The 25,688-nt window shown below is 43.6% G+C and overlaps 1 protein-coding gene across 1 annotated transcript in view; it reads left to right on the top strand.

Annotated features, from left to right (window-relative positions):
* The window catches only part of KIAA0586, a 229,590-nt gene extending 206,341 nt beyond the window's left edge, over nt 1–23,249 (top strand). The window contains exon 32 of the mRNA XM_082274968.1: nt 22,525–23,249. Coding sequence (XP_082131094.1) covers nt 22,525–22,640 — 116 coding nt within the window. The 3' untranslated portion in view covers nt 22,641–23,249. The remainder of the gene's footprint in view (nt 1–22,524) is intronic.
* The last annotated feature ends 2,439 nt before the right edge of the window (nt 23,250–25,688 follow it).

The following is a 25,688-nucleotide window of genomic DNA, read 5'->3' as shown; positions in this document are numbered from 1 at the left end:
AGATTATTTTTGATGGCATCCCATTTTGATGACCGTGGTGCTGTGCTAATCTCCCGGAATGTTATAAGTGTTTTGACCATTATGCTAGTGATCCTATAGCTCTGGTAAGCCCCCATCTGCTTTCGATGAGGTGGTGTGATGTGCCTGCTACTTGGGATCTGGAAGCTTTCTATCTCCCACTTAGATTGAACCTTGAAGAGATTCCCCCTCTCTCTATGGATTTGCACATCTTTTGACTATTTTATCTTGCTTTATGGGTTCTTCTATGGATGTTTTTATATATATATGAAAGGTCACTTTTTATTTACTTATTGCACACATTAATATGAATTTATTGCTAATTGAAGTAGAAAGCTTTGAGCACTTTATTTGTTGCATTGTTTTGCACCATGCTTTGTAATATTGGCTATAGCGCTACACTGATTTGTACATTTTGTATACTTTGCATCTAGGTATTGTGTTAGCTGCTTATTTTTGGGTTTATTTAGGTTCTTGCATGAATTTCCTTTTTCTTCTGCAATAAAATTGCTTGCTCCATTGATTATCAGTAAGGCCTGTTTCACACGGGCTTCAGCTTGTTTAAGAGCAGTGTGAGCAGCAAGCTTTTAAAGTATCATTCAATTCCAGTTTGTAAATGTTGAACACAGATCCTAACTGTAGTAAACTACACTTTTTATCTTGTACCTACAGGTAAGCCTATAATAAGGCTTACCTGTAGGTACAGTGAAAGTCTTCTAAAGGTGCACCATTTAGGGCATATTTACATGTGTAGCATCCAGAGACTTCACTTGCTCTCAATGTACAGCATGGTGTGCTGTGACCGCGACTCCTGCATACATTTGCAGGAGTGGCATCATCGCGACTTGGCCATTCAAATGCCTAGAACACAAAAGGAAGACCTGGTGAACATAGAATTCCTGTCACTTGTTACAGCACACCGCTGGAGGGACCCGTTTTTTAGGTAATTTGGTCATAATATGCTAGTATGCGGTGAATACTAGCACATTATGACATGAGCCTGCAGACGGGGAAGCTTGTTTTTTTGTGTTTTTTTTTTTCAGCCCAAGTTTACTATCCTTTTAAGCAAGCTACTAGCAAGCTTCAGCAGGCTTTCAACAAAATCCTAGAAGTGCTGAAGCATGCTAACTGCTTGTTTAAAATGAAAATCAGCACTTTGTGATCATCATTTACAAAATGGAGTTAAATGGTACTTTAAAAGCTTCAACAAAGCCTGCTAAAAGCTCTGCAAATGCTTTGTCAAAGCTTGCTGTTCACACTGCTACTATACAAGCTCAAGCCCGTATGAAACAAGCCTAAACCTTTTTTGCCATTTACTGACCCAGGGAACAGACCGTATACAAGCATTTAGAGTTTACTTTTCATGATGTACAACTACACTAAGTACATAATATCCAAACCATATCTTCTATCACTGAAACATGCTAATGCATTATCCGTTTTGCATTTATTGAATTGTAAGTAGTATTTCATATGTTTTAGAAAGCAACCGCTGCAACTGAAATCTATATTTCAATTAGAGAACGGAACTACTGACACGGGCTACTGAATGGCCCTAACACTCCCCTCTACACCCCCTTGGCATGTAGAAGATAAGGCAGTCTGTGTATGATTCTATTTGCTTGATTTGGGAGTATTTTGCCTGAAAAAGCTTTCAGCACTTCAAACACTTGGCCCAGAAGGTCTAGAAACCCCTCAAACATTAGATTTTCATGATCTAAGAAATCTAGAAGCAGCTGTTGAAACAGTGACATCATAGACTGATGGCAGCTCTCAATGACTTACTAGCAAATACACTTCTAAATGTATTAAATTGTGTTTTTATGTGAGCACAACCTCATGTGTGTGGCATTCAGTGACTGATTTTTCTCTACAAGGCATTTCTATAGACCTGCAATGGCAGCCAATTTATCTGTGTGGTCAGTCAGAAGCTGGACAAGACATTGAATATGGCAATTAACTGGAAATTGGAGTTCCAGGCTCCAGACATAATTCTTGCTCTGCATTTCTCTATCCCATGCATGAAAACCAAGTTTTGTATAAAACCGTATCTGAGTAAATGCTGTAAAAGAGCCAGAACACAAGGAAAATAAAAGGGTTGACTGTAATGCAAGTATGTCAAAGAAACATAGAAGAGTAACCGCACAAAAAAAGACCAAGTGATCCATTGAGTCTGCCCCATTTTCTTTTGTTTTTCTTACATTTTTATTCATAGATCTATGTTTGTTCCAATCATGTTATAATCATCTTACTGTTGACTAACCCACTACCTCTGCTGGAAGTTCAAGCATCAACTTTTCTTTCGGTAAAGCAATATTTTATGAGATTGCTTTTGAACTTTCTTCCTGTTAGTTTGAGGTCATGTCCTTGAGTTCTTGATCTTGGCTTCCTTGAGTTCTTGGCTTCCTTGAGTTCTTGGCTTCCTTGAGTTCTTGGCTTCCTTGAGTTCTTGATCTTGGCTTCCTTGAGTTCTTGATCTTGGCTTCCTTGAGTTCTTGGCTTCCTTAAGTTCTTGATCTTAGCTTATTCCCCTATTCACATCCTTACTGTGTTTAAAGTTTTCAAATGTGTCTACCTTTCCTCTTCCCCTGTACAAATTAGGTTCCTGAGGTGTCTCCTAATATGTTTTATCCCTCAGGTATTTCACTATGTTTGTTGGCCATCTCTGGACTGTTTCTACCTTATCAATATATTTTTGTGGTAAGTGAGGTCCCTAGAACTGGACCGAGTATTCTAAATGAGGTTTAGCTATAGATCTGTATAAGGCAATTAGGACCTTCCTCCTGCTGGTGACCCTTCTAATAATGCTTCCTAGAATTCTATTCCCTTTTCCTTTTTTGTCTTCTAACAATATAATCAGATATTGTTTGAAAATTAGTACAAAGGCTTTGCACCTATTTTTAAACCCACTTTACAGTAAACCTGCCACAAATATGTATAATTCAAACTGAAAATATCATGGAAAAACCTATAGGCAGAAGTTATCCTCATTAAAAACTGCATGTTCGAATGATCTGTATATCCAGAAATATCGGCAGCTCTTAAATGCTTTTCTGTAAAAGTTAGTATTGTCCCCACTGCCTCACAAATCCAAAGTCATCCTATTGGTCATTGAGCTACTCATCATATTAAACACACCAATAGGGAATTGGGGTCAAGCTCAACTGCAAAAGGAAAAGTTGAAATTTGCATACAATTTCAGATGCCTAGCTATCGTGATCTATTGTAATGGTATATAATTTCGTATTATTTTTAAAGCTTCCTTTTTATTTGGGAACTTTGTATGTCTCTTTGTTGCAATTGTGTAAGTTCTGAATCGGCCAAGTGACTGTTAAAAAAAATAGTTTTACATTATTTTTGTTTTCACAAGGAAATAAGTATCTCTCAATTAAAAGTGTGGCCATATAATTTTATCATGCCAAAAAATGTGTAGCATCTGAAGAATAGTAATCTTTCATCCTTAAACAATATCTAAACCCAAGAACAAGCATTTAATTTATTGCATCTTACCAGTTATTAGATGTGCCTGCATTCGTTTTTTTTTTTTTTTTCAGGTTATTAATCTGGAATCCTGTTAGCCCCCGTTCACACTGGGGCGACGCTACTTCCCGGGGCGACCTGTGAAGTCGCGGTGCGCTGCTCGCACCGCAACCTCGGAGCGGCCGGCAAGGACTTCATATCATTGAAGTCTATGCAGGTCGCTCCGGGTCGCCCCAAAGAAGCTCCGGACCCTTTTTCTAAGTCGGAGCGACTTGTGTCGCTCCTATTAGAACGGGTCCACAGCTTCTCTATGGAAGGCGACCTGTCAGGCAACCAGGTCGCCTGACAGGTCGCCCCAGTGTGAACGGGCTCTTTCTGTTCTAGGTTAACAAAGCATGCTCACTGTGCTATATCTATGTTGTCACCCTATACTGCTCTCTTAATGTAATCTACAAACCCCTCCCTCTGAGAACATTGTTTTAGATTTCACTTTACCATACCGGAAGTTACAGGACATAAGATTTTTGGTAGGCTCAACTAGACATATGCCGGTTTTCGGTAATTCGATATATCGCGGTATTGCATAGCCACGGTATTGTTATTGTGGCATTTTTAAAATACCGAGTTTCTCTGCTCCTGGGTCTGACTTGTGAATTGATACATTTCAGTGAGCTGGATGACTCATTCACTCACACAGCTAAGCCTTTCAGCATTAAGTCTCCTAACTATAAACAAAAATGATTACATTTGTATCTTTTCCTTCCCTCTGCCAGGGAGAAAGGAAGTTTAACCTCTTAAAGACTGGACCTTTTTCTGACAATTGTTGCTTGCAAGTTAAAATCAGTTTTTTTTTTGCTAGAAAAGTACTTAGAACCCCCAAACATTTTATATATTTTTTTAGCAGAGACCCTACAGAAAAAAATGGTGATTGTTGTAATATTTTATGTCACACTGTATTTGCGCAGCAGTCTTTCAAACGCAATTAATAGACTTTAATGAATAAAAAAAAAAAAAAAAACAAAAGTAAAGTTATCCCAATTTTTTTTTTTTTGTTACACAGAGAATCGTGAGAGAATCGTGATCTTTATTCCAAGCTAAAAAATCGTGATTCTCATTTTGGCCAGAATCGTGCAGCTCTAATATATATATACACACACACACACACACACACACACAGCAGCCCACATTACATTATTATATAGCCATCAAGCAGTGTCTGGCCTACCTGGTGATGACTGGTCCTGGCGCTCTGATCCGATGGCCTGGTCTTTAAAGGGGCAAATCAAGATAAAAACACCGGTCCTCCTGCAGGTTTAACCAATTAATGACTTTACTATTGCTTTAGGCCTGGTTCACATGTATGCGGGTTGGGGGCCCACATTTGCACAGGCATAGCAGCCCATTGATGTGAATGGGCTTGAGCTGCTATGCCTGCGTTTTCAGCTGAAAAAAGGTGCATGCAGAATTTAAAAAAATGCAGTGGCCATGAAATCCATCCTTCTTTTGCACCATGCGACTTACCTGCCGTTGCTGCACACGCAAACTGTTTGTAAATGCCGTGCCCACGTATACAAAAAATGCAGAAAGCTTGCCAGAGCAGGAACTGCAGGTTAGTCGCATGGTGCAAAAGCAGGAAGGATTTCAAGGCCACTGAATTTTAAAAAAATGCTGCATGCACCTTTTTTCTGCGGAAAATGAGGGCATAGCAGCCCGTTCAAATCAATGGGCTGCTATGCCTGTGCAAATGTGAACTGCCAACCCGCATACATGTGAACTGCCAACCCGCATACATGTGAACTGCCAACCCGCATACATGTGAACCGCCAACCCGCATACATGTGAACCAGGCCTAAAGCAATAGTAAAGTAATTTATAAACAACACCTCCTTCAGGTTTAACCACTTCTTGACCACAAGGATTTGCCCTCTTAATGACCAGGCCATCGGATCGGAGCCGAGCGCCAGGACCAGTTATCACCAGTTAGGCCAGACACTGCTTGATGACCTATTTTAGGCCTGGTTCACAGAGTCTGTACTGACTGACTATATAATAATGTGCATAAGAGAACCAAAGCCCCTAAATTCAGCAATGAAATTGAAGTGAGGTGGAAATTTAATAATTTAAATTTAATAATAGAATACCGTGATAATACCGTATACCGTGGCAAAACCTTAATCAATTAATCGCAGCATGAAAATCTGATACCGTCACAAGCCTAGGCTCAACAGGTAGTTTCTGTACTTAAAGATAATGTGCTGTGGGCTGTGCACAACCATTTGTGTCAATGAGGGGCTGTATGCAGCACCTATATTTTCTGAGCAGAAAAAATATGCTGGATGCAGCACCTAGGCTTTCCAGGCAGGAAAAATACGCTGGATGCAGCACCTAGGCTTTCCAAGATGGAAAAATAGGCTGGATGCAGCACCTAGGTTTTTCATGCAGGAAAAATATGCTGGATGCAGCACCTAGGCTTTCCATGATAGAAAAATATGCTGGATGCAGCACCTAGGTTTTTCATGCAGGAAAAATACACTGGATGCAGTAATGTTGAGTTATTCACTTTAAAGTCATCACAGGGAATAAGGGGGCACTCTTTATGTCTAGAGGAAAGGTTTCTTTATAGTAAGAGCTGTAAAAATGTGGAAATGAAACCCTTCGGAGGTGGTTCTGGTCAGCTCAATAGATTGCTTTAAAAAAGGCCTGGATTCTTTTCAATGTGTACATATTATTACTGGGTACTTATATTTATAGGTAAAGTTGATCAAGGGAATATCCAATTGGCTCTCGGGGGATCAGGAAGGAATTTTTTCCCCTGCTGTAGCAAATTGGATCATGCTTTGCTGGGGTTTTTTGCCTTTCTCTCGATCAACCGCGGGTATAAGATTGCGTAATATCGGAGGGATATGGTTGTGCTTTCTTTACTGGTTTTTGTTTTTATTGGTTGAGCCAGGTGGACTTGTGTCTTTTTTTTCAACCTGGCTAACTATGTAACCTAGGCTTTCCATGCAGGAAAACTACGCTGGATGCAGCATCTAGAATTTTCGTGCAGGAAAAATACCCTGGATGCAGCACCTAGGCTTTCCAGGCAGGAAAAATGCACTGGATACAGCATCTAGGCTTTCCAGGCAGGAAAAATATACTGGATGCAGCACATGGGCTTTCCAGACAGGAAAATACCCTGGATGAAGCACCTAGCCTTCACAGGCAAGAAAAATATGCTGAATGCAGCACCTAGCCTTTCCAGGCAAGAAAAATAAGTTGAATGCAGCACCTAGCCTTTCCAGGCAAGAAAAATAAGTTGAATGCAGCACCTAGGCTTTCCAGGCAAGAGAAATATGCTGGATGCAGCACATAGGCTTTTCAGGCAATACAAATATGATGAATGCAGCACATAGGCTTTCCAGGCAGGAAAAATACACTGGATGCCGCACATAGGCTTTCCAGGCAGGAAACATACGCTGGATGCAGCACATGGGCTTTCCAGGCAGGAAAATTGTGCTGGATGCAGCACATAGGCTTTCCAGGCAGGAAAAATATGCTGAATGCAGTACATAGCATTTTTTGTGCAGGAAAAATACACTGGATGCAGCACCTAGGCTTTCCAGGCAGGAAAAATGCACTGGATAGAGCATCTAGGCTTTACAGGCAGGAAACATATGCTGAATGCAGCACATGGGCTTTCCAGGCAGGAAAATATGCTGGATGAAGCGCCTAGCCTTATCAGGCAAAAAAAATACGCTGAATGCAGTCCCTAGCCTTTCCAGGCAAGAAAAATATGCTGGATACAACACCTAGCCTTTCCAGGCAAGACAAATATGCTGAATGCAGCACCTAGCCTTTCCAGGCAGAAAAAATACGCTGAATGCAGCACCTAGCCTTTCCAGGCAGGAAAAATACACTGAATGCAGCACCTAGCCTTTCCAGGCAATACAAATATGCTGAATGCAGCACCTAGCCTTTCCAAGCAGGAAAAATACGCTGAATGCACCACCTAGCCTTTCCAGGCAAGAAAAATACGCTGGATACAGCTCATGGGCTTTTCAGGCAATAAAAACATGCTGGATGCAGCACATAGGCTTTCCAGGCAGGTAAAATACGCTGAATGCAGCACCTAGGCTTTCCAGGCAAGAAAAATACACTGGATACAGCACATGGGCTTTCCAGGCAGGAAAAATACGCTGAATGCAGCACATGGGCTTTCCAGGCAGGAAAAATAGGCTGAATGCAGCACATAGGCTTTCTAGGCAGGAAAATTATGCTGGATGCAGCGCATAGGCTTTCCAGGCAGGAAAAATACTCTGGATACAGCACATGGGCTTTCCAGGCAGGAAAAATACTCTGGATACAGCACATGGGCTTTCCAGGCAGGAAAAATAGGCTGAATGCAGCACATGGGCTTTCCAGGCAGGAAAATTATGCTGGATGCAGCACATAGGCTTTACAGGCAAGAAAAATATGCTGGGTGCAGTACCTAGGCTTTCCAGGCAGGAGAAATACTCTCTAACTTATGTTGTATGCTGTCAGCCGTCAGTGTGTAAGAGGCCATGTTATAATGTCAATACTGGCAGCAATGACAGCACTTATTTATAGTTCACCAATTTATATATTTGTAATTTAAAAACAGGGGAACCAAGGTGTTGTCTCCTTATGAAGGGTGTAGAGTATTGGAAATAGCTCATTGTGTTATTGTTTAGGTCTCAAAACCCACCCCCTGTCTTAGTTACCTTTTACATGCCCAGATTTGACTACACTTTTTGAAATGCCTTGTCCTTATTTATAGGAGAAAGGCAGCTAGAACTGGGTAAAAATGAGAACTAAAAGTAACCAGCAGTAATCTAGCTTCTAACGCTTCAATGCAATCAAAATGCTTTCACTCGTGCTCTATAGTTATAATCTATAGTTCTCATACCTGTGTCTTGCACACTCTAATAGAAAACTAGTTTTCTTATATATCTAAACAGTTTATGAAGTTAACTTTAGAAATGGATGTCTAGCTGGGTATTTTCTAAGTTTCGCCCACTCTAGGATCATTTTGATACTGCTAATGATAGTCTGTAAAAGGCGTTGTTGAGGGAACATCACCTGCAGTGAAAAGAAGCTGCTGATTTTTACTTCTTCCAATACGAGCAAGCCCCCCTGCATTTGCCCATTACACAATTTAGCCACCTATTTTCAGAACGGAGCTACGGAGAGATTATCAGAAATTACAGTTATTGTAATGTTAAGTGGTCTGTGTGACGCCAACAGCTATGCCGAGCAATTTAATCTTTGGACCTCTGCTGAGCCTGCATAGCGTCACTGGCAGGCTGAAAATGAAGGAAACTAGACTAGAGGAGATGAAAATTCTAATAACTAGCTCAAAGATTTGGATATGCTATTAGAGTGGCACCTTCAGGTCTGCAGGTGCAGAAGGCTGTATGTGACTGCTGAATAATTAATTGGGAAGTCTACCACTATTACAGACAAAAGAGGGTTATACAAAGTGTGGTTTTTATTTTAAAGAGACCCCATCACCAGACCATTCATTTCAACAAAGATCTTCCTATAAGATTATGTTGATATTTAAGGCATTTTATTTTTCTGTATAAGCCTCCTTTGTGTGGACATCCAAAAGGCCTCAGAGAGCCATCTTGAATGTGATGTCAGCAGCCCCAGTAGACTCAGTCCTAACTCAAAGTGATTGTAAAAGCTTTAATTTTTTTTTCCAATAAAATACCAAACCCGCCCTGCCCCCTCAATCTCCTGATTGGCTCACTGGCTGTGATTGACAGCAGCAGGAGCCAATGGCCTCCTCTGGTGCCAATAACCATTAAGTAGTGCTAGTCCCCGGAGAGGCAAGGCTCTCGTTGACATTGCTGGATCTAGAGGGGGCTCGGGTGTATTGGGGGGCTGCTACACACAGAAGTTTTTTTCCTTTATGCATAGAATACATGAAGGTAAAAAACCTTGTTCCTTTACAACCACTTTAAGTGAAACTTTACAAACTTTACGAAGGGGGGGGGGGGGGGCAACCGGGGGGGAAACCCGCGGGCTGCATGCAGCCCAAGAGGGCTATGCGTGCTGCCCAACACAAAATTGTAAATTTTGAACTATGAATGTTCTCGTCTGGAGGGATGCTCTGTTTGGCATAGCACCCACGGTGGTGGCCAGTATAGACAAGCGGGACCCAGGAACGTCTGAAGGGATGCCAAGTTTGCAGTATCACCGGCTGCACATGCAGGGACTCCCGCTAGCTAGCAGCAGCCAAGTAGGTAATGCATGACTGGATCCCAGGGGGGTGCTGGGGTGGGCTGCGTCGCCCCAGATTTCAGCATGTATTTCAGATCTGAGAATGCACATGCCACTTGTATTTGGACAATATTTGATTATCCCTCTCAATCTTTTTTCATCCCATTGGGAAGATTTCTCTTGACCAAGGTTACCAGTAGAGACGAGCTAAGGGTACGGCTGTACTTGCGGGATCCATCACATAATGGCAGCCCGTAAGCCCAATCAAATTCTACTGTGGAGTTCTCTGCACCACCTCCACATCCACACCTATTGGGTCCGTGATGCCGGTGAGGTCTTTGACCCAATATGGCCATCCTTAGCTCCTCCTTATGCACCAGAATAAACAGAATCTCCCCAGTAGGGACACTGGCAGCAATAAAACCTGAGAAAGATTTGAACTTTTCCTGACTATATCCAAAACTTAAAAAAAACATTGGCTTTAGACACTTTGAAATTTTGTTGGCAGCTCATGTTTGTAGAAGTCCAGTTCATCTTCACTTTAAATAAGCCCATATGTGTGAACGTTCTATAACCTGTTACCAGTAACCATAAATAACAGATCTGTAACATGGCACAAGAGAGGAAAAATACCAGCCAAAGTTCTAAGATTTAGTATACAAGGTGTGATCAGGACACTGTGTACGAGCCATTAAACTATGCAACAACGTGTTGCCTTTCCCTTATATGGTAGCCAGACTATCCATGGCTCTGTTCGGCGGAGTTGCATACATCGGTTTGTTCTTCATGTGGAGAAGCACTTTTCCCTTTCACAAGAAAACAAAAGCTTTAAAGCTGCTATAAAAGTTTTTTCTTTTTATTAGAACCTCTGTAGTGTGCACCCCAGCTGTAATTACAAACACAATGCAGGAAACGGTTCACAATCCAAAATCATCTCGTGTTTCTTGGCAACATGAACCGAATACGAATGTAGATGGAGGAAAGAAAGGCCGTCAGATTGTCCCCCTCCCCACCTCTGCTAACAGTACAGTGGGTGAGAAGCAGCCAGCAGTCAGCGTCTGGCATTGGAGCCATTGCCAGTGATCCTTGCCAGACGTTTAAGGACACAGTCCTCTGCAAATTGTCATTGTCACCTCCAGAACTAAGTGGCTGCTTGGTCAGTGTATGGGGAGGAACGTGTACCTCAAGCATTCCGCTGACAATGGATGCTGATTGCTATAGTTGTTAACTCGAAAAAGGAGATCTACAGTAACTGATTCTTTGTTGCTTTAGTTAAATTAGCCATGCCTCTTTCATTTTATATGGAGTATCAGATGACCTAATTAAGTGTTAAAAGCACACGCTAGTAGCATCTGGTGCTTATTATAAAGTGCAGTTGCAGCCATAATGTCAGGGAGATAACACCCCTAACTGAATGACATTTCGTCACTGTATATCTTGAACACTTGCCATTTTTTAAAACTAAAAAGTCTTGTATTCACCTTTTTTTCATCCTTGCTTGCATCACAAAGCCGCTGATCTCCTGCATCCTATTTGCAGCTTCTTCATATCTTTATGCACTCTAGGGATGGACCATGCCAGCGCAATGTGTGTTTCCATCAGACGCTAGTGTGACATGGTGACAATGCAGCAGCATTATTGATAAAGGATAAGTTCACCTTTAGGAACATGTTACATGTTCCGCCTGTTTTTAAGGTGGAACATGTAACATGTTCCCAATGCTGCAGCCGCTGCTCTCCCTCCTTGTGGCAGTAGTACAGGAAGAAGTTTCCTGTACTAGCTGTCACTTTATTAAAATCAGCACGGCCCTGTGGGGCTCCGCCCACACTGCCGCGTCATTCATTCACAAGAACGTACAACAAGCCCCGCCATCCTTTTGCGGTCATTGACTTGAACTACCACGGCACTGTGGAGCTCGTTATTAATGATTATTGATTGTGGTATTTCATTGATTTCTTTCTGTCAGTGTATCTGCCTGCCCATAAGGGATGTACGGGTATACAGATACACTGACAAATCTGAAGGAGACCTGCATGACATCAGTGATCTGCTGATCGCTGGTGCAATGCTTTACAGGCGCCAAAAGAAAAACATAATAAATGCACATTTCTCTTTCATTCATTGACGGACACCGCTCCTGATCTTCTTAACTATTGTGTTTTACTGCCCCCTACAGGAGTAGGACACTAGGCAGAAAAAAGTCTGGCTACGTCTATGGGCAGTCCCAGGGGGTATACTCCCTCTCTCTGCTATAGGTACTCAGTTTTTTTCTGCCTAGTCAGGAGTAAAGACCTAGTTCCTTGCTGGGATCTCTGGTCCTGGCCAATTTTTTTTTTTTTTTAAGATAGATTTTTTCTCCTGGTTTTTTTCGTGTGATATCTACAATCAACTGCCGGACTGGGCGATGGGCTAGATAATCTAGATCCAGTGGTCACCCCAGTCTGGCCAACGAATGCGTGCAGACTTCAGCTCCGAGCTAGTTCAGCCACTACATAGCCCCCCCGGATAGGGGGGCTGGCCTGCAAGTTAAACGCCTTGCGAGGTCGCAGCCTGAGTCGCAGCGTTCCTCCTGGCCAACAGCCCCCCCATTTAGATGGCAAGGGGTTCTGCTTGGACCGGGGCCTGCCTAGTTCCTGGTATGGTGAGTAGCTGTCCCCCCTCTCCCCCTGAAGGGTTTTGTGGTGGACATGGGACAGTCGGACCCCTGGGTTCCCCTCAGGCACCCCCCTTATCTGTCCCCCTATCCTAACCCCCCTCCACTTATGCTGGGGCTGTGTGGGTGGTGTGGTCCACCTCCTGGGGTTGGGGCAGGGCACTATGTTGGCGATAGGGGCGGGGGTGCGCCACCGGCGACTGGAGGATCAGCTGTGCAGGGTGAGGGGGGCTGTACCTAGTGGGGGCTCCTGCCAGGGCCTGTCCTTGAGGCCTAGGGATTCCTCCTGGGTCCCTGAGGGCCTTGTGGTGCCGCGCAGAGCCGCCATTTTGTTGTAGACTTGTGCTGCAATGCCCGGCGGCCATTTAGCGGTGGTTTGCCAAAAAAACAGCGGCAGTCATGTCTATGGAGCATTCTGGGTGGCGTTTTCAGCGGTGGGAGCCCCTCCTCATCCCCTGGTGCTGACTCCTGGATCCTTTCATTTCCTGATCGCTGCTCGTGCAGTGAAGATTCTCCTGATGGCTGCGGTGCCTGGTTTCCTCCACTTCTGCAACCGCGCATGAAAAGGCCCTGGTGGACGAACTGATTGTATCTGTGCGTGGGACCTTAAAGACTGAGGTGCAGGTTCCCTTTGGCACTCATTAGCCATCCAGAGTGGCAAAGGTGTTTCCTTTCCCCTCCTATTTTGACAGAATTGTCACTAAAGAGTGGGGATGACCAAAGTGTCCCCTTGGGGTCCCTATGCGATTTGCTAGGCGATACCCCTATGAGGAGTCCTCTGGGGGTGGACCCTCCGGTTTCCAGATTAAACAAGGTAACCATGATTCTGGTTGAAGAGTCCCCGGCCTTTAAGGAGCCAGCTTACAGGAAGACGGAGGCTGTGGCCCGCAATATGTACACCCTGGCTGGTTCGGCACTAAGGCCGATATTCACCAGTGCCCTGGTGTTGCAGACTCTGACCGAATGGGCTAAGCTTTTGCTCCGTGACCTTGAGGGGGAGTAGCTCCCCCTAGCCTTTGCTGATCTGGTGGACCAGCTGGTCCAGGGGCTGCAGTTAATCTGTGATGCCTCTTTGGATGCGGCTCTCCTAGTGGCTCGGATCTCTGTTTCGGCAGTGGTCTTTCGGTGTGTCTTTTGGCTCAAATGCTGGTCGGCGGACCAGACTTCTAAAAAGGCCCTGACTTATCTTTCCTTTAAGGAGATCGCTTGTTTGGTGCTTCCCTGGATGACATCATTGGAGGTCTCACAGGGGGGAAGAATACCTTTCTTCCGCAGGCTACTAAGGGCAAGGACCCTCGTCCTAGACGTGGGCCCTCCTTCTCAGCTCATACGTTTTTTCGTCTCTTATGGTCGACTAACAATGGATCGAAGCCCTTCGGGGCCTCCTCTGGAGGATCCAATCTAACTTGGTCTGGCAAGTCAAGAGCAGGCTTCTCCAGACCCACAGATAAGGCCCCTTCTGCATGAACGGTGCGCCCTCATCCGTATCTGGGGTAGGGGGATGTCTTCGCTGGTTCCCAGACTCGTGGACTTCCCTGGTACAAGACAAGTGGGTCCACAAGGTCATACGGTCCAGCTACAAGATCGAGTTTCATTCTTACCCTCCGGTAAGGTTCTTCCTTCCAACGTGCGACTGTCCCCGGTCCGCTTACAGGCTCTTTTTTGGGCGGTGCAAGACTTTTTAATTCAAAGGGTGATTGTCCCAGGTTCCGAATGCTTTCAGGGGGTTTTACTCAAACCTGTTTACAGTCCCCAGGAAGGAAGGCAAGGTGCGTCCAAGGTGCTTAGTGCGAGTCCAAGGTGCTTAGTGCGGGTGCAAAAGTTCAGATTGGAGCCCATTCGCATGGTGGTGGCTTCCCTGCATCAGGGGGATTTTCTTGCCTCCATCGACATTTAGGACGTTTACTTTCACATTCCAATATGTGTCTGTCACCAGCGCTTCCTCCACTTTGCCATGGGAAAGAAGCATCATCAGTTTGTGGCGTTATCCTTCGCTCCTCAGGTCTTCACAAAAGTGTTGGCCCCGGTGCTAGGATTGTTATGTCATTGGGAGATTGCGGTCCTGGGCTACTTGGACGACCTTCTTCTGCAAGCAGAGTCTCCTGCTGCACTGGTGGTAAACCTAGAAATTACTATACGGACCCTGAAGGAGTTTGGCTGGATTCTGGATCTTCAGAAGTCTGCCTTGGTTCCTTCCACGAAGCTAGACTATCTGGGTCTGACTCTGGACTCGGCCTTAGCCAGAGTACTCCTTCCTCTGGACAAACTTCAGAAACTGCAGGCTGGAATTCGCCTCCTGCTGTCCAGCAGATGGTCATCCCTCCGGACTTGCATGCGGGTGCTGGGCCTGTTGGTGTCCAACTTCCTGTTTGCACAGTTCCATACAAGGTCCCTGCAAAGGGAGATTCTAATCAAATGCGGTGCAGAGGTTCGTGGCACGGTCACGGGATCCTCTGGTGGACACAACAGACCCGCTGGCGGCCCCGTGGGGTCTTTATCGTCTGATTTACGCCTTCCCTCCTCTCAAGCTTCTGCCAAGACTTTTACGCAGGATCGAGGCAGAAGGGGTTCCGGTCATCTTAGTGGCCCTGAACTGGCCTCACAGGGCCTGGTCGCCTACGTTCCTTGGAAGCTTCCTCTCAGGGAGGATCTGCTGTCCCAAGGGCCAATCTTCCATTCTGCTTTACAGTCGCTGGCTTTGACGGCTTGGCTGATGAAAGCCAGGTGCTGAAGGATGGGTGTTTGTCTGAATTGGTGATTCCAACGCTGTTAAAAGCTAAGAAATCTACTTCTAGAAAGATCTACCATCATATGTGGAAGACGTACATCGAATGGTATGAGTCTCTTGGGGTTTATCCTCGCTCCTACTCGGTGGCTCGGATCTTGGCCTTCCTTCAACTGGGGTTTAACAGAAATTGGCCTTGAGTACCATCAAGGGCCAGGTGTCAGCTTTGGCGGTCTGCTTCCAATGACCCTTGGTCACACACTTCTGGTACGTACCGTTCATCAGGGTGTTCGACATTTGGTTCCTCCAGTGCAGTCTCCGTTGGGGCCTTGGGACCTCAGTTTGGTGCTTTGGGTCCTCCAGAAGCCCCCCTTTGAGAATCTTCGGAGATTCCCTTGCTTGCGCTGTCTCAGAAGGTGGATTTTTTGGTGGCTTTCACCTCTGCACGTAGGGTGTCAAACTTGCGGCTTTATCCTGTCGTTCACCTTACTTGGTGATTTACAGAGGTAAGGTGTTTCTTCACCCCTGTCTGTCGTTCCTTCCAAAGGTTGTCTTCGATGTATTTTTGAATGAAGACATCGTGTTGCCTTCCCTGTGTCCATCCTAAGGAAATTGGTTGCATGCCTTGGATGTGGTTCGGGCAATTAGGGTGTACCTGGCAGCTACGGAGTCTTTTAGGAAGTCAAACTCACTATTTGTGCTTACGGATGGGCCTTGGAAAGGGTTGTCCACTTCCTCTGCAACCATTTCCAGATGTATCAGACAGACGATGATTCAGGCCTATTCCATCAGGGGTCAGGTTCCTCATTTCCCTGTAAAGGCACACTCTACTCTGGCGCTCAGTGCCTCCTGGGCCTTCTGTCATCTGGCTTCGGTGATGCAGGTTTGCAAGGCGGCCACCTGGTCAGCGGTGCACACTTTCACAAAGTTCTGTAAAGTAGATGTGTTGGCATCTGCGGATGCTTCTTTTGGCCGCAAGGTTTTGTTGGCTGCTGTTTAGAGGACCTGGCCCTCTTTAGGAGTGTATTATTTTTTTCAGGTGGGCTCCAGTTGTTTTGGTTGAGCTCCTGTTGCCTGGTTGGCTACTTCTTAGCCTTGGGAATTTTTTTCTGTTCTCACCCCCCATGTTTAACACTGCTGTGGGACGTCCCAATGGTTAAGAAGATCTGGAGTGGTGTCCATCAATGAACAAAAGAGAAAATTACATTTTTGACTTACTGTAAAATCTGTTTCGCTGATGTTCATTGATGGACACAGCACCCACCCCTCTGTGGAGTTGTAATTCTTCTGACACTGCTCTATAGCAGAGAGAGGGAGTATACCCCCTGGGACTGCCCACTTTTTTTTCTGCCTAGTGTCCTTCTTTTGTAGGGGCCAGTATAACCCAATGGTTAAGAAGATCAGGAGCTGTGTCCATCATTGAACATCAGAGAAATGGATTTTCTGTAAGAAAGAGCTCCTAGAAGATATAATTCTGGAGGGGTTTCTACATCAATAGGAGCTGACCTCCCAGCAGTAGTCTCTGCAAGAATTTTACAATTGATTTCTAGCTACAGGAAAAAATGGAAAATGCTTGGACATGATCTATAGGGGGATACATTTAGGAAATTCCCAGACATACTCTTTAACTTTGGCAAGCAATGATGTACAATGCTAATTCAGAATTTAGCCCTGAAGAGACTGGGGGGGCATCATCCTATTAAAGCTTATCTTAAGTACTCACAAATGCATAGATCCCTACTGTCCCTGTTTTGGAACAATGTCCCTTTTTTCCTCATTTGTCCCTCATTTTTGGTCTGGTCTATATAGTTGTTTACTAAATGCACTATTTATCTTTCGAAAAGAAACGGTACTTAACCTTTCATCTGTTTTCTAAATTGTTGCATTGGCTAATTTCAAAAGCCAGGATAAAGGAATAGTAGTGGTAAAAAAAAAAAATTGTGGGTTTAATTGCTTCCGGACCGCCCACCGCACATATATATACTGCGGTAGGGCAGCTCAGCTGCACAAAATCACATACCTGTACGTGATTTTGTGCACGAGATCTGGGGGACCCCGGCTTCTGCTGTGATTGCACACAGTGGGAGCCAATCAGCAGGTCCGGTGCCCACGATAGCCGCCAGGACTCGCCAATCATTTTGAGGAGATTTAGAACGGTGGCCTGCCTATGTAAACAAGGCAGACCACTTTTCTATCACAGAGGAAAATGGAGATCTTGGGTTTCTGCTAAGCAGAAACACGGATCTCTGTTTTCCTCTAGTGCACCCATTCCCCCCAGTTAGAAATCACTCCCGCGGAGCACACCTAACCCTTTGATCGCCCCTGAGGCTAACCCCTTCCCTGACAGTGTAATTTATGCAGTGACAGTGCATTTTGTTTTAGCACTGATCCCTGTATTGGTGTCACTGGTCCCCAAAAAGTGTCACTTAGTGTCCGATTTGTACGCCACAATTTTGCAGTCCCGCTAAAAATCGCTGATCGCTGCCATTATTCGTAAAAACAATAAAAAAAAAATAAATCTATAAATCTGTCCTATAGTTTGTAGACGCGATTAACATTTGTGCAAATGGAATTTTTTTTTACCAAAAACATGTAGCAGAATACATATTGGCCTAAATTGATGTTTAACCTTTGTTTATTGAATTTTTGTTAGCACATAAATACAATTAAAAAAACAAAACAAAACCGAAAGCAAACAAATGGATCGTGAAGATCAAGATAAGAGCCGCAATCAGTACAACACAAAGTAGTAACAGTAGGTTGTATATACTTAGTACATTAGGTAGGTGAAAATGCAGCTCAGTGATTTCCAAATAGGTAGATAACAAAGGAGCCATGAGTAAACGGCCAACATCCGCATAGAGTGAGATTACAACATCATGTTTGCATCTATGACATAGAAAGCCTTGGATAATATTCATCAACAGAGAACTTTCCACAACATAAACAAAAAAGAAACCCTCTCAAGGTGATTTCATAATATCTATATTGGCCTAAATTTATGAAGAAATTTGATTTTTTTTTTTACTGGATCTGTTTAATAGCAGAAAGTAAAAAATATTTGTTTTTCAAAATTGTCGGTCTTTTTTTGTTTATAAGCAAAAAATAAAAACTGCAGAGGTAATTAAAGCGGTGTTCCAGCCTCCCCCTCCAAAAATTAAAAGTCAGCAGCTACACATACTGTAGCTGCTGACTTTTAATATTAGGACACTTACCTGTCCTGGAGTCCAGCGATGTCGGCACCACAGCCGATTTTTCTATCAGCTGTCAGGTGCTGCCGCCGCCATTGCCGATGAGGGAACCCGGCAGTGAAGCCCTGCGGCTTCAAGGGCGGGCCCCTAATGCGCATGCGGCGGTTTGGCGTGGCTGCGGGGGAAGGAGGAGGGGGCCAAACGTCTGAGGGGCGGTGCTGTTTCCCGGAAGTGGGGAATGGGTACCTGTCAAAAACAGGTACCCGTTCCCCCCTCCCCCCTGAAAGGTGCCAAATGTGGCCCCGGAGGGGAGGAGAAAGCAAATGAGCGCAAGTTCCACTTTTGGGTGGAACTCCGCTTTAAATACCACCAAAAGAAAACTCTATTTGTGGGGAAAAAAAGGACATCAATTTTATTTGGGTACAGCGTTGCACGTCAGTAAAAGCAACTCTGTGCCGTATTGCAAAAAATGGCCTGGTCGGGAAGGGGGTAAAACCTGGAGATGAAGTGGTTAATATTTTTTTTTTTTTGTACAATTCTCCTTTAAGGGAGTGTAGTAGGGAGTGTGGCCTATACCTACTTTTGCTAATAGGTGTCCCTCGTTAACCTCTCAAAAAGTTGTGAGGTATGCAAATTGTAATCTGTTTTGCTAATATTCAGCAAATAAAGCCAGTGATGGAGCAATCAGGCCTAATGCTTGGCTGGTATTTATTTGGCACACAGAAATATCTCTTGTACTAGATGATGTGCTATTGTTGTAACACGAGTATTACAAAGAGCAGTGAAGGTCATCACATGGACAGTTAGCTAAATCCACATTCTCTGTACAGCAAACAGTGAGGTTAGTGTTGTAAATTAGGTGTGTGCGAATTATATAGGCGCGGGTCTCCGTGATGCTTTTTATTGTTTCTTCCCATCTGCAGTGCAAAAGAAAGTCAGAGATGTGTGTCAGCATAAAATAGGTTTATGGAAAGTAAGACAGAGCACAAAGGATATAAAGTCATTAAAAAGTGCTTTCAATTTTTTTCTCACCCAGATTTTATATTACACTTTAATGGCTCCATTCGCTCAGCTATAAATGGATATGTTGTTGGATAACACCATGTGACTTATTTCCAGCTCTCATTTCTGAAAATAATAATCATCAACATAATAGCATAACTAAAACTGAACTCCAGGAAAACAGATAAATACAGAAAAAATACACTATATCACCAAAAGTATTAGGACACCTTCCTTTACAAGTACAGGAACTTTAATGGCATCCCAGTCTTAGTCCAAAGGGTTCAATATTTAGTTGGCCCACCCTTTGCAGCTACAACAGCTTCAACTCTTCTGGGAAGGCTGTGCACAAGGTTTAGGAGTGTGTCTATGGGAATGTTTGACCATTCTTACAGAAGTGCATTTTTGGGGTCAGGCACTGATGTTGGACAAGAAGGCCTGGCTCGCAGTCTCCGCTCCAAGGCCCCTTTCACACAGGCTTTCTGATTTCAGGTGGACCTGATCGGATGCTCCATGCAGCCCTATGGAGCAGTGGATGTCAGCCGTGACATCTCCGCTGACACCCGCTGCTATTCGATCTGATCCTGTCTGTGAAATCCAGACAGATGGAAACCCTATTTTCCATATTTTCCATCTGTCTGAAGAATCGGATCGGATAAGATCGGATGAAAATGGACAGGCGGTGTGTTATCATGCCATCTTCCATAGAGGAGAGCGGTGCTCTGACAGCTCCGTCTCTGCAAAGTGAGCGGAGATGGAGCTGTCATCCGCCTGCTCAGCGTGGATCGACAGATCGATCCCCGCTGAGCAAAATGGACCGCCCATGTGAAAGGGGCCTAATTCATCCCAAAGGTGTTCTGTCAGGTTGAGGTCAGGACTCTGTGCAGACCAGTCAAGTTCCTCCACTCCAAACTCGCTCATCCATGTCTTTATGGACCTTGCTTCGTGCACTGGTCTAAATCATGTGATTCAGTTGAATAGAAATTGATCTATCAGTCATCTTCTGTTCAACTGCCTTTTTGAATAAATACTGCTCGATCAGTGGCTGCAACGCTGATCTGTGTATTCTGACAGAGGTGAACTCCCTGCTGTCAGAATACAGTGGGCCAGCGGGGCGGATTCCCCCATCCACCTCGATTGGGTGAATGCACGTAAGTGCTTAGATTTAACCTTTATTAAAATGAGCCTCTTGTGTATTTGTCATATGGTAGTCTTACCTAAATTCTGGGAATGGTCTGGAATGATGATGGCAAAACTGTAGAGGGGGGGGGGCTTTTTTTTCTCTCACTAAGGCTGGGTTCACAGGGTGTAGAACTTAGAGAAGCATCCATGCTGTCCACACTCAATTCTAACCATCTTTGCAAGGATATCCACAGGGAAAGAAATGACAATCAGTAGAGCATGCCAAACACTTCACAAGCATCAAGATCAATGTGCACAAGGCAAGGCTTGGCAAGTTCAAAATTGTGTAATGAGCCTCTGTAGTTCTGCATATGTTTTCAGACCCAATAGTTGGTGGCTGATTGGCAGCATGTATGAACATAGCCTAAAGCCCCGTACACACGCGTCGAAAATTGGCAGGGAATTTTTGGCCAACGTCCGATCTGCCGATTTTCGGCTTGTTAGTATGATGCTTCCGACAACCAACTCCGACTTTTCGGCCGAAAAAAATCTGGTGTGCAGGCTATAAAATTTTTGTTGGCCGTCAACACAACGGCCGATTTTCGTGCAGTCAGTACAGATTTCGACAGGGAAAAATCTGATGAGCAAGTCTGGGCATGCTCAGTGAAGAAAAAACACAAAGAAAACAAACCAACACATGACATCACTTCTGAAGTAGAATTTTGTTGGCCGAGAAAATTCGTGTGCAGTCTAGGCACATTCCAACCAACAAAACACAACTTGGACAAAAGTCGGACGATCGGTCGGCCGATAATCGTTGCGTGTGTACGGGGCTTAAGAAATTATTTGTCACTTGCGAAATAGATATGGCTTTTTGGAGAACAGTTTGATTTTTTTTCTCCTTGGGTACTAAAGGACATTTTTCTCTGGCACTGATTATAAACGTTCATGGTGGCCAATTATTTGCTCATTATATAATTTCACTTTGCAATACTATACTGTGGTTGCAGCTGACTCACTGAAGCCAATGTACTGTTAATGATGATGATATATATCAAAAGCTATTAAAGTGGACCTGAATTTGACTTGTGACTGCAGCCTCATAGCTGTATATCTGCAGTGTGAGAACTAAGGCACTGCTGCTTCTGACTGGTAGTCTCATGAGGTTAGAAGTGAGATCTAGTAATGTCACTACTGTGCTTATCCCTTTTCTCCTTGCTGGGGTTTCTGACATGTAGAAGGAAAGCTGTGTGCCTCTACCAAGATGCCCCCCCTCCCTCCTCCCCCCCTCCCTTCTCCCCCCCTATACCCACACGTGTGCACACAGAAAGTAAGTCCCCACTGGGGAAAGATCAGCTTCAGGGAGAACACAGGCGATACTAGTGATTGTCATTTGCCCTCCACCTGCCTTTTATTGGGCACAGCTTCCAGAGTTTAGTTCATCTTGAGGAATGAGGGATAATTTAGGTAGAGTCAAACATTGCTCCCTCTAGTGGTTCATCTTCAAATTTCTATATTCTATTCAATACCGGAAACGTGGAGTAAAATGTGAAAAACTAAACACTGCAGTGATATTGAAAATAAGTGCTCAGTAAAAATAATGTTTGCTTTTCCTTTAACCCAAGAAAATGTAGACAGCATCTGGACATGAGTAACATTAACATAATAGCAATAATAACATAATAGGGAAACCTATGTAGCATGCAAAGGTTATTCTGGTATAATGTTATCAGATTAAAGTGTGATTGTAGCACTGGTTAAAATCTTTGGGACAACAAGAGGTCAATGTACATCTGTAAAGAGAAGTGAACATGCTCCATAAAATAGCTTTTTATTGTGGTGTAAAAATCTCTTTGCTTTCTGCTTGTGGTAAATGTAATGGGCAGACATAGGAATTCCATTGTGTACCCAAGCCCTATCTCTGCTGATGAATAAACCCTTTACAGTGCATGCCTCATATACACTGGACCAGCCTTCCACTGACCTTTGACCTTTCCAGGCCCTCGCTGGCTGTGTTCAGGTCATCAAGTGTGTTGTTCTGGCATATTTCCACACAGCAAATTATGTTTTCTTTTCATTACTTTCTGCTTCTTGTTTACCTCCAGGAGAAGCATCCCGGCCTACTAAAAACATCCCGGTGACCCTGCCTACTATGAGTGAAGCTGACGAAGTTAAAACATCTTTTGTCAAGTCTGATTCTTCTGATGCCGATAGTTTCTAAAACATGAATAAGGTACTGGGTGCAAGGCCAAATCTATGGTTAAAGCTCAACATTCAACTGCTCAACGATAGATCAACAAATCACCTACTTACTGCTATGGGGTCAACCCTTCTCTAACCGAGAGATGTCTTTCCCTCACTAGCAAGTGGGAGTGAATCTGGGCCATATACGGAGCGACTCTTAAGAGAAGAGGAACCATCTACTCAGTGGTTCTTCATTGCCCATTGACAATGGGCCCAAAAAGGTGTGGTGCAGTTGGAACAATGAGCGTTAATTAGGTCTGATTGGTTTTAACTTCTTGTGTGCTGAGCTGAAACTTTTAGAAATGTTATCAGTTTTTCAAGCTATCTTTTGTGAATTTAAAAAAAGAATTTTGTAATGTAATGGAAATGAGGAGAGTGCGAAGTGTTCATAGCCCAAATGATAACAGCAGCCTAGGTTGACAACGCTACTACACCATATATAAAAAGATGAATAAAAGTTGTCACCCTAGGACAGAAAGAAAGAAAAAGAAAGAGGGCCTGAAAAAAGAAAACCTATGCAGCCATCACATCTTAACTTTTTGTTTTTTCACTATGAGGATCCATATACCTGTTCCAGCTTGTTGCCATTTTTGACACCTGTGTACTTGAGGTCGCATGGAAGTAAGGCTCCATTCACACCTAGGCGTTTTTGTTTCAGGCGTTTTTTCAGGCATTTTTATGGGCGTTTTTGCAGGCGTTTTTTGTGCAGGCGTTTTTAGATTGAATAGAAAACGCCTGTAATCTGCCCAAAAAGAAGCTCATGTACTTTTTTGAGCGTTGGGCGTTTTGCTTCAGGCGTTAAAACGCTCAGATGTGAACAGGGGCCATTTAAATGAATGGGGTTTTACTTTTTGGGCGTTTTGGAAACGTTTTTTTTTAGCGTTTTTGGAGCTGAAAACGCCCAGGTGTGAATGGAGCCTTAGACTTTCCAGAACTACATTTTTACCATGTGTGAAATGTTTTCCAACATTTCAGATATGAGTAAACACTACTGTTCTTCCATATTAGAGCCCTGCAGAAACAGCTATGAATAAAGTGTTGTGTAACGTAACTCTCTATTAGCAGGAGCCCTCTGTCATAGAAGTCTGGTTCAGGAGACCTGGCACTTTTATACATCAGGTTTGACCTTTAGGCCCCTTTCACACTTGGAGTCCGTTGGCGGACTCTGTTTTTCTCAGCAGGGATTGATCCGCTGATCCCCCGCTGAGCAGGCGGATGGCAGCTGTGTCTCTGCGCTGTGTGCGGAGACAGAGCTGTCAGGTCCCCGCTGTTCTCTATAGGGGAATCGGATGAGAACAGACCGCCTGTCCGTTCTCATCCGATCTGCCAGATGGATGAAAATCGGGTTTCCATCCGTCCAGATTTGATGGACCGGATCGGATGTCAGCGGACATGTCTCTGCTGACATCCGATGCCCCAATAGAGATGCATGGGGCATCCGTTCAGATCCGCCTGAAAAACTGACAGGGGGATCTGGACGGTCCGCAAGTGTGAAAGGGGCCTAAGGCTATGTTTACACCTGAGCAGAGCCACTTTCAGTCGTTTTTATTTCAGAGTTTTTGAGCATTGTTGGAAGAGTTTTACAAGCATTTTAGAATCAATTTACAAGCGTTTTACAGCTTCAGGAATTTTTGTTTAGCAAATAGAAAGCACTAAGGGGAGGAAATTTGGGGTGGAGAGCTTCTGTTTGAGCAGAAAACGCTTGTAAAACACTCAAGTCATGCATTTTCTGGTATATGGGGCCAAAAACGCTTGTAATGTGCAAAAAAGAAGCTCATGTATTTTTTTGAGAGACAGGTGTTTTGCTTTAGGCAACAGAACACTTCTATTTGAACAGAGACTATTGAAATAAATAGGATTTTGCTTTTTGAGCATTTTGGAGCTACAAGCTTCAAGCAGAAAATCACTCAGGTGTGAACAGGGCCTAATTAACACAGGTGCAAGGGATCTCTTGGCATCAGTTTTTTTTTTTGTAAATTTATTTTTTGAATACAGATGTATTTATTTATTTATTTTTTACACAAAGTTTTTTTTCAATCCAAAACTGATTTTATTTAAGGTTTCCCATGTCTTCTTGTGTGCCGTGCCCATGGGGGGATGTTCTGTCTATCTGCCCTGGTGACGAATATCACTGGGACAGAACGGGATGGGAAATCAAGGACATTTTATCCACTTTGGAGAGATTTCCTCTTATTCCTTGTTGTGCCCCATGACTGGACATTGTGGAGAACCTCCCCACTGAGACACAGGGAAAAAAAAAACACTTGACAGGAAGTTTGGCTTTAAGTGAACTTTAAATCAAATGAATGAAAAAAAAATGTAATCAAAAAAATAGAATCAAAATAAAGTTTTAGCTGTCATCACATTTTAGGTTTTCAACAACTTGTTGCACTTGTTTTCACAGATATAAAGTACTTGAAATTTAACAATCTGTTTTACTAGATGGGATCTGTTAGACTTGATTAAATGCCTTATGAACGTATAGAAACAGATAACCATGATTTATTTTTCATGTTTACACCAGCAAAATGCATTTGTTTTTATGTTGTGTAAATAAGATTTATAATTTATATTTTGAAATATTGAATTTATACAGATGTACATTAAAATATAAAAATCTGCTTTTATTTATCTTTTACATTTTAGTATTAGTACTGCTGTAAAGCCTAACCACAAATGTCACAACATGGGCGATTCATACTGATGAAATGAATACGATTCTTGCATTTGATGGAAAAAAAAGTGCAAGCATAGGGGGTACCTTCAATAAAAACTGCATGTGAAATTTTTTAGTAGATCCAGTTAAAGGCAGCTGAAGATATGTTGATGTTAACTGTTTCTATAAAAATTGAGCTGGAAGCTGCTTCCTGAGCCTTCAAACTGGTCCATAAATGTGATAAGATGCCCCTTTAGTTCCTACAGAGTCCCAGGAGTGGAAGTGTAAGGCTCATCATTTACAGGAAAAGTCAAGATTTGCATACAAACGTCAGCTGCCTATACTTCCAGACCTAATGACCATTTTTAA

This window comes from Pelophylax lessonae (assembly GCF_965119305.1).
Source record: "Pelophylax lessonae genome assembly, chromosome: 13".
In the NCBI taxonomy this organism is placed as follows: Eukaryota; Metazoa; Chordata; class Amphibia; order Anura; family Ranidae; genus Pelophylax; species Pelophylax lessonae.
This window is presented reverse-complemented; position numbering and strand designations above follow the sequence as displayed.